The following is a 9,715-nucleotide window of genomic DNA, read 5'->3' as shown; positions in this document are numbered from 1 at the left end:
AATTAACACATATGCTTTCTTCTGTAACTGACAAAGCCAAGACCCTCACCATCCAGTAAACCACTGAAGTTCCTTACACACTTTAAGGCCTCTGTTTATTGAAGGTTGATACATACAGAATACAATACTGTGACTCTTGAGATGAGAACAGCTGTGTCAGACTTACCACTGCAGCATCTCCTCAACTCCATATTCAGCAGGAGACATTATTCAAAATCCAGCAAGTCCTCAAGTTTTAGCTACAAAATAAACAAGTTCCTCAAACTGAACAAGCATTAGGATGTTTGTCACTGCCCTGCATATTGCTCAACTAAGTGTGGTGTAGCACTGATATTTCTGACCTCAGATTGATTAGGATTTACTAAGAATAACTTCATAATTATATAAAAACAAGTTTTTTAGCCCAACGCGAAAAACAAAATGTGCTTTCTCTGTTCCCCTCAGCTCATAAACCAGCTGTCAGCAGGATGTCAAATTTAGTCTGAAACTCTGTTTAATCACAGTCACTGCATCAAAGAAAGATAGATCTATAAACATATAAACAGATTGATAATATGTCATTTTTGTATAGATTTGGTCACATCACTATCCTAATTTGCATGTTTTGGGTGCAACTAAAAAAGTTAAAGGAAGTGATGCAAAAAGGAAGCAACTACACAGAGCAACTACAATTTTCTGACTGATCTGACAGATACAGACGGAGTGAAGTGTTCGACGCTGTTCTTCTGAAGTTAAACAGCTTTTCTGCATCAGGTTCAAAACCAGAATGAAAATCCTCCATATTCTCTTTTTCTGGTTCTGGTCAGGTGAGGACTGATTACCTCATGTCTCTTTCATGCTGACCTGTATCTTGTTAGATAATCAAAGCATGTCTGCAAATATGTGCATTTAATACAGTTCCCTTTTTTATTTTTTTGATCTGACAGATCCAGCTGGGCTCGTCAAGGCAAAGCACAATATTTGGTCTGCAGCTGAAGGAGGAAATGCTTCACTTAACTGCCACTTAACTTCGACTGGAAGCACAAAGTTCTTCTGTAAGGAAAAATGTGAGCGAAATGAAGATATCGTCATTAAAACAGATGGAAGCACAGCTCAGAGTGGGAGACTCAGCATTAATTATAAAGATGGAGCTTCAGGAAGACGAATTGTGTCTGTGACCTTCACACAAATGATCAAGTCTGACTCAGGAATGTACAGGTGTGGTTTGGGAAAATCTTCTGCTCCAGATTCATACGCAGACTTTGAGATCAGAGTTTCAAATGGTGAGTTTGTACTAACAGCCACTGAAGTCAAAGTGTAGAGATCCCCTGACTAGCTCTCTTATAGAAAATCTGAACACTTTTACTATAAGCAGTTTAATTAATTATAAGTTACTACTTTTAATGACAGCTACTGTCATGGTACAGCATAAAACAGCTGAAACTGACCCGGGTCAGCTGATATGACATTACTCTAGCAACTGTTCATATGATACAGGAAATATGATCATAATGCAACTACTTTCAGGAAACACAGACTAATTAATGTTCTTCTTTTTCAAAGATCTGGATAAAAACGTTGGTTTTTATCGCACACAAACTGAGGGAAAAGCAATCACATTGACATGTATCGATAGTCCATCTGGAAAGAGAAAGTTCTTTTGTAAGAATCAGTGTAAGAATGAAGGGGAGATCCTCATTGACACAACTAATAACAGAGCTAATAGTGGCAGATACAGCATCAAATACAGAGCAGGATCTCTGTTTGGACTGTATGCAACCATCACACAGCTGACCAAGTCAGACACAGGACGGTACAGGTGTGGTTATGGAAACCCTCTGTCTCCAGATTTATACTACAGTGATGATGTTGTTGTCATTGATGGTAAGTTGTGTGTTCTTTTTTTTTTTTCAAAATAGTACAAACTTTTTTTTTATTCTTTGATAAGTTTTTTGTTTGGTTTTTGGAAAATCAAAAACTCAAAATTTGCTCCAAATCTCGTCCCGGATGCCTTTCCTGACACAACCTTCCCATTTTTCTGATTTCTGTGTTTGCTGATATTTGTTGAGCTGACAGTAATGCTGAATTTAAAATATCCTGCCACTAAAAAAGTAACTCCCTTCATTCTTCCTCCTCTTTTGTAGTGCTAGCTCTAGTTTGAAGGACCTGCACTCGTTCCGGTCCATTTTAACTCCAGAGTAGAAAAGATGATATAGTTGAAACAAAAGTAACGAGCCTGTATTTGAAATGTAGAAAATACAGAAATTTGTGTTAAAATGTGGGGAGTAAAAGTAAAAAGTTACTCAAGTAAACTACGGACACTTGAAAATTTTCTTTCAGTACAAAAACAAAGTATTTGTATCACTAATAATAATAATTGTTGTTCAGACTTAAATAATAGCTTCCCGGCTGATGCCACCTCAACACATGTGTTACAGTAATACTGCAGTGATGGTATTATGCTTATCTGACAGCCTAAACCTGCTTTAAAGTGTCTCAAATGTGGCTTGAAACATTAATGATGAAGTTTTATATCAGCTCATGTTATTTTAGTAATTTAAAATCTAAAAACTTGTTAAAAAAGTGTGTGTATCATTTGTAAAAACATCTGCAGAAATTGTGATTGTAAATCTAAAATAAAAAAAAAAATCTGAAATTGTCGCCATAGTTTAACCTTGAAAAGCTACACAGCCACTGTAACCATCTGTAAACAACTTAAATAGTCTGTGCTAGTCTGTGCTAATTAAAAATTTAATTTAATCATTTGAAGAGTATGACCTCATCAGCTGATGTGAATAGACTGAGATCACTTATCTGAAACTATCTGAAAGGCTTCATTATAATGTAAAAGCTGCCTTTTGTGTTTGATTAATGTTTGGATTTTTGTGCATCACCACTGATTTGGTATTCTGTTTTTTTGTGTTTACTGTTCACAGCTTCAAACCCACCTACCTCCACACCACAAATAACGACAACAACAACAACCACAACAACCACAACAACAACAACAAGAACAACACCACAGAGTCAGAGTTTCACTGCAGGAGTCTCTGCACCTTCATCAAATTGTCCTGAGTCCTTCTTACCTCTGGGTGTTTGCGTGTCATTGGTTGGTGTTTTGCTGATGGCTGTTTTCTTCCTGCTCCTCTACATTTGTAAGACAAGGAGGAACACTGGACTGAAGACAAGTGAAAATGCAGATGACAAAAACATGGAGGTGAGTTTTTTTGTTATGTAGGTTTCAGAATGAAAGTGCAATATGCTGCAGTTCTGCTGGTCTTCTTATCACAGTAATGTTGTTACACTATATCAGATTTTGTTTTTCCTTTCTCTGGAAAGAACTGTGTGCTTCTTATTTTTAAACTCTCACTTGTTTCAATTCTGCGTCTTATGTTTAATATTACTCTTTTGTTTTTCAGGTCACATATGAGAACTGGACTCCAATCTCCAAAGCTACTCTTCATCATTAAACACGGGAGTCTAAAAATTAAACACTGATAGAAAATCGTCTGACACCCTCCAAATTTTCAGTGTAACTGTTTTTATGTCTTTCAGCCTGTTCCTGAAACTTAATGACATTTAGAATCTGATGTGGTAGTTTGATTTAGTAAATTCTTTAATTTTTGTAACTAACAGAAGTTGGTTGCTGATGATGTTGTGGATTTATTTGTTTGGGTGGTCTAAGCTTCACAAAATCTGGGGTTGTTCCGAGCTCCAATAGTGAGCTCAGTTTTTGATGCCAATGCTGGTTAGCAGAAGATCTGGCGAAGAGTCGGGTCAACGCTGGTCTTAAATACAGCCATGATAATGAGCTCCAGGTGGGGCTCCAGGGAGTAGTGATGTGTCATGTGCAAAAGGGCTTTGCAGTGAATCAGAAGAGCCAACTACCATTGATTGAGAATCCGTTCAGTCAGCGAGTGAAACGGTAGACAGCGGTGAGCAGGAGAGTGCGAGTGCATCACAAAAACACATAAATATGACTGACTCCAGTAAACAAAGCAGCATCTGGCTGCAGTTTAAAGAAGAAGCAGATACTAACAGAGGAGAAACCAAATCAGCCCATCCAAGCTGAGGGATTTGAGTTTTCTGAAAGTTTTTTGAATTTCAGCCTGCACTGAGGACAAACTGTTTGGCTGCTGAGTTTGGTTTCTGTTCTGTGGATTTGTTTGCAGTGTTTTGTTTTTGTGTTAAATTAAAATTACAGCATACAGGGCTGACTGCACACTCAGTCCAAAACAGCAGCCCCTGAATGAATGTTCAGCCTTTTAAAGACACAGGTGTGCCCAATCAGTCGCTGATTGGCCTGGCATCCCTCAGATGGTCCAATAGACTTTCTCTGCACCACAGGTTGCAACACTCAAATTTGCTTGGAGATAGGCTGGCTAGCTTCTTACAAGGCCAGGGGCCGTAACATGGACAACAGCACCACATGTGCTGATACCTTATTGAATCAAATAAATGTTGAACTATACTCACTCCAGTATTAGAGATAGACATAATGTTCTGTATGTATAGATAGGTGGTCTATGATATTGTAATAGTTTATTAATCAAGTAATTATTAATTTGTTATTTCATCATTGTCACATGGTTTTATTTCAACACCAATTTGAATAACACTTGGAAGAAGAGGGATGGAGTGTGGCGTCAGTGTTTTGTGCAAATAATCCCACAGGAACAGGAGTCCACAGAGAACAGATAGAGAAGGAGGAGAGCCGGAAAACAAAGGTTGGTGTTGATTATTATAAAATTAAATTAGATTAAAATAAATAAATAAATAAAACAGAAGTTATTTTCAGTTCCACTGTATTTTGTCAATTCTGCAGTTTTATGGTTAACTGTGTCACAAAAAGTTGATTTATGGTTTGGAAATCATAAGAACTGTTAGAACTTTGAATATGTGATAAAAACATCTCAAAAACTTTGTGTTTTCAAGACTTTTTCATCACATATAACACAAATCATCCATACAGTACTATACAGTATGTGTTTTATAAACACTATAGTTTTCTGACTAAATCTGTACAAGTTGTTTTATATTATCAAAATATCATAAGGCTTTTGAGTCAGTACGTGAAAAAAGAGAACACTGGGGACGGACAGTTTAGGAAGGAAACACAAAGGTTTTATGTGTTTAAATTCTGAGTCAGAGTTTTTTCAGCAGCATATTGTGAAAGAAAATGAAAAATATGAAAATAAATCTCGAGGAACATTTGAATGTACTTTAAATACAGCTTTACATATTTCCTTCTACTGAGGAAATATGTAAAGCAGAACTAAAATCACAGTAGAGGTGAGACAGTGACAGATGGTGTAGTTAATTCCTCTGGGGGTTTTTTTTGATATACAAAACCCACATCATTTCAATTCTTTCCACTTGTTTTGGACAAAATAAACAGCAGCGGGTGGATGAAGCCCAGTCTGGGACATAGTGCGTTTTTGTGCAGTGTGTGGTAGTCAAAGAAGAAATGCAGGACATGAGTGACGTAAAGGTTTGCATTAGTGTAGAGTAATCATAGTGGGTGATTTGTATGTGTATGTCTACTGCAGAACGGTTTTTTCATAGTTTTCCACTGTTTCAGTTATTTTTGGTTTTGTTTTTGTTTGATTTTTTACCATGTTTGAATTGACTGTTTTGAGGCAGGAGGCGGAGTGGGGTTGAAATATCTTTTGAACAAATAATTGCATATAGACATGTTGTTCTCATGAAGAGAAACACGGAGGAAGCTCAGAAACATTATGGTATAAACTTTAATAATCTTTTGTCCCAGATGTTTCTCTCACATTTTGCATGACACATGTTCCCACATTGACAAATGTTAATCAAAGACTTGGTGGTAAAATGATAGTATCATATACTGTATTATATTGTAGAAAAATTACAATGGAAGAAATAAAATACATAATAAAAATTACGAGAAAAAAGGGGGGGGGGGAAGTTGAATAAACAAACCATATAAAGGCTAAACAGACAAAATGTAATTTCATTCAAATGATTTGGCTTTTTTCCTTCTTTTTATTCCCGCTGTCTTACTATTTATATTCCATTTCTGCACAGTTTGTGTGAAGCACCCAAAATTTTGTTGTTGTGAAATGAGAATGAAGAGCTATTCTATTCTTTTTTTCCCAGATGTTGGCAAAGGCATCATTCTTCAATTTGGATCTGCAGCTCTCCTCCATGAACACCTCCCTCCCTTTATATTTGCACTGCCTCATCTCTGAACCGAGCTCCTTCATCTATCGTGCATTTATCATCACCACCATCTTCCTCGTCCTCCCCATCTGCATCCTCATCCTCCAACATGGTCTCCAAGAATGGAGGAAAAAAGGCTCCACCTTCATGGAAGTAACACTGAGTCACTCTGACTGCTTCACCTACAACATCGTCATCATGGACCTGCTTGCTGTCTTTGGGTCTATCTTCGGCTTACATAGTATCATCGTTAATAATTTAAACATGTTATTCTGGGCGTTCTTTCTTTACTCTGTCTGCTGGTTTGGACTGATTTTCTTTCACATGCTGACTTGTGTGGAGCACTACATGGCTGCTGTTCATCCCATCACTTATCTGAGCTTAAGAAAAGAAAGAGGTGTTAGAATAAGGATAATCAGCATAGGCTGTGTTTGGCTGCTTTGCTTTGCTATAGCAGGTTTCATAATTATAGAAGATATCATCATCTCCATTGTGAATTTCTGCCTGTTGACATTGTCTTTAACCGTCTCCTCCTTCTGCAGCCTTTCTGTTCTCCGTGTCTTAATTCATTCAGGCCCAAGAGAAGAGAGCAGGAACAGAGACAGGGTTGACCAGTCAAAGAAGAGGGCATTTTACACCATTGTGACCATACTGGGAATGCTGGCGTTGAAATTTTGTTGGGATCTGAACTGGTCTGTAGTGTATATTACAGGAGGACTTAATGGATGCATGTTAATGTCATGGGGTGTCTGGTTCAATCTTCCTAGCAACCTCTTGTTGCCTCTGCTGTTTCTACACAGAAAGGGTAAAGTTTTGTGTTGCAAGAATAACATGCAATGAGTATAAAGAAGAGCGCCTAGGATTATTTGGAGTTGTCTCTTCCTGTAGCTTTTGCGATGAGCAGATGTCACCATCTGAAGATCTGACCGTGGCCGTGCCAGAAGAGCCAAAACTTCCCACTACCAGGGAGGGCCTACTGGGTAATATTCATCACCGACTAGACTTTTTAAACCACCGGTTCCAAACTCCAGTCCAAGAGGGTCGGTGTTCTGAAACTTTTACATGTGTCCCTGCTGCAACTAGGTCATTAGCAAGACTATAAAACTTTACTGCATGCTGAGGTGGCAATTCAGCCATTTGATTTATGTTACAGCAGTTTAAGAGTGAATGAACATGGTGCAATACAAACAGATGAAGAAGTACTGTTTTTAAACTTACACTTTTATTTAAATTTACGTAAGTGAGGTTAGAGGTTTCCACCTCAGACTGCAGTCAAGTCTCGCTAATGACCTACAAATTTTATTCAGGTGTGTTGCAGCAGGGAGACATTTAAAATTTTCTGGACACCAGTCCTGTTTTAAACTCGGTGTCAGTTTAGACTTCTTGGGGAGCGGGTTCCACAGATCAACAATATGTATAATTTCTAAATGTTGTGTTCTGTTCAAGGGGTGGTCAGCTGTTCCGTTTATCTAGCAATAATAGAGTCAGTAATATATATGTATTTTTTTAAAAGAACGAAGAAGAAGAAGCCCAGATGTCCCAGTTTTCTACAAGCACTTGAACTCAGCTACATTTGAGGACAGGTCTGAAGAAACCCACATGGACACGTGACTTGATCTGTGTGTGCCAGGTGATTTGTGCATGTGTATTAACAATCTGTGACTGAGTGAAAAAGATGACACCAGCCAACAGGATTCTGATTTTGGATGTGACAGAGAACTTTTTGTTGGGCATTACACACATCTATATTTTTAATAACACCTCTTTTATTTAACACACGTGTGCATAAATTAATAATAACTTATTAATCAATCAATTTATTTAGCACATTTAAAAACAACACATGTTGACCATAGTGATGTAGAAAGTAAAACAAACACATACAAAGAGAACAAAACAAAAACTAGGTCACAATTAAATGCTAGTGAGTAAAGACAGGATTTAAAAATTTCAAGTGTTGGAGAATTCCTAATTTGAAGAGGTAGACTGTTCCAAAGTTCAGCAATTGCAAAGTCACCTCTGTCTTTTAGTCTGCTTCTAGGCACAATCAGAGGCAGCTCATCTGCTTATATATCACTCACTCTAGTGTTACAGATAAACATAATGTTTTGCATGTGGAGTACATATAAGTAGCTGGGCAATGATACTGTAATAGTTTTTTGAGCGAGTAGTTAATAATTTGTTATTTCATCATTGCAACATGGTTTTATTTGAACGCTAATTTGAATAATAATTAGAGAAGGGAGGAGTGCTGCTCCAGTGTTTTGAGCAAATAATCCCACAGGAACAGACAGAGAGGGAGGAGGGCCAGAAAACAAAGGTTGATGTTGATTATTATAAAATTAAATTACATTAAACAAAGTTTATTTTCAATTCCAGTGTATTTTGTCAATTCTGCAGTTTTATGACTAACTGTGTCATAAAAAATTGATTTGTGGTTTTGAAATCATAATATGTGAGTGTCTGTGTGTCTGTGTGTACAGATTTCAAGATGTATTGACTTAAAATACTTTTTCATCGCACACATGATACAGTACTATACAGTATGTTGTCCTGACTAAATTTGTATAAGCTGTTTTATATTTTCAGCATTAAATAAAGTCTTTGAGTCAGTGCATGAAAAAAACACCCTGAACACTGGGGACAGACAGTTTATATTACACATTTAGAGCCACTTTAATCATATTTCTCACTCATTTTTTGTGGTGGCTTCATATATCACACTGACTCATTGTTAATTAAAATTTAACAAGTAACGAAGAAGGGCACCAGTAGAAGAAACACAAAGGTTTTACTTGTTTAAATTCTGAGTCAGAGTTTTTTCAGCAGCATATTGTGAAAGAAAATGAAAAATATGAAAATAAATCTCGAGGGACATTTGAATGTACTTTAAATTAATTAAAAGCTTTGCATATTTCCTTCTACTAAGTAAAGACTTAATGCAAAACTAAGATCACAGTAGAGGTGAGACAGTGACAGATGGTGTAGTTAATGCCTCTGGTTTATTTGAATATACAAAACTCTGCACATCATTTCAATTCTTTCCACTTGTTTTCCTAATGGACTAAATAAACAGCAGCGGGTGGATGAAGCCCAGTCTGGCAAACAAATAACTGCATATAGTGACGGTGTTCCCGTGAAGAGAAACGCAGAGGATGCTCGGAAACAAACAGAGTGAGAGTCAGTGGAAAGTAGTCCAATTTCCCAGAAAATCAAGTGTGAGGTGTATGCACCATGCAGCAGCACTACTGTTCATTTGTATTTCCACTGATTCAGTCTGATATGATATAAACTTTAATAATCTTTTGTCCGAGATGTTTCTTGTACATTTAGCTTGACACATGTTGACACATTGACAAATGTCAAAAGACTTGATGGTAAAATGATAGTATCATATATTGTGTTGCATAATTCACCAAACACACCTTAAGTTTAAAAATGTATTTTCCAGTATTACTATAAAAAACAAAACAAAAACAAAACAAGCAAAGTTTAAAGAAAGAAACAGCAGAATTTTCTTTTTTCTTAAAATTATTTTAAATCC

The 9,715-nt window shown here is 36.8% G+C and overlaps 1 protein-coding gene across 3 annotated transcripts; it reads left to right on the top strand.

Annotated features, from left to right (window-relative positions):
- Window positions 1-661: 661 nt before the first annotated feature.
- On the top strand, window positions 662-8,846 carry LOC100701203 (polymeric immunoglobulin receptor). Of its 3 annotated transcripts, XM_025902515.1 has the most exons (6): window positions 662-806; window positions 927-1,262; window positions 1,543-1,863; window positions 2,916-3,196; window positions 3,399-4,706; window positions 6,109-8,846. In XM_025902515.1, the coding sequence occupies exon 6, from the start codon at window positions 6,109-6,111 to the stop codon at window positions 7,009-7,011; it is 903 nt and encodes a 300-aa protein (XP_025758300.1). In that variant the 5' UTR covers window positions 662-806; window positions 927-1,262; window positions 1,543-1,863; window positions 2,916-3,196; window positions 3,399-4,706; the 3' UTR covers window positions 7,012-8,846. The 3 variants fall into 3 exon arrangements, with proteins under 3 accessions (XP_025758300.1, XP_025758305.1, XP_019210238.1); XM_025902520.1 differs by lacking the exon at window positions 1,543-1,863; XM_019354693.2 differs by lacking the exon at window positions 6,109-8,846 and having other exon boundaries at window positions 3,399-4,893.
- The last annotated feature ends 869 nt before the right edge of the window (window positions 8,847-9,715 follow it).

The sequence above is a fragment of the Oreochromis niloticus genome, linkage group LG3 (assembly GCF_001858045.2).
Source record: "Oreochromis niloticus isolate F11D_XX linkage group LG3, O_niloticus_UMD_NMBU, whole genome shotgun sequence".
NCBI classification, from domain to species: domain Eukaryota; kingdom Metazoa; phylum Chordata; class Actinopteri; order Cichliformes; family Cichlidae; genus Oreochromis; species Oreochromis niloticus.
The sequence above is the reverse complement of the archived record's forward strand: the minus strand, read 5'-3'. Positions and strand labels throughout refer to the sequence as shown.

Excerpts from the sequence above, each read along its gene's own strand:
- LOC100701203 (XM_019354693.2), top strand. The coding sequence starts at position 767 with ATGAAAATCCTCCATATTCTCTTTTTCTGGTTCTGGTCAG. Across the intron at positions 1,263-1,542 it reads TGAGATCAGAGTTTCAAATG|ATCTGGATAAAAACGTTGGT; the intron begins GTGAGTTTGTAC and ends TCTTTTTCAAAG. Across the intron at positions 1,864-2,915 it reads TGATGTTGTTGTCATTGATG|CTTCAAACCCACCTACCTCC; the intron begins GTAAGTTGTGTG and ends TACTGTTCACAG.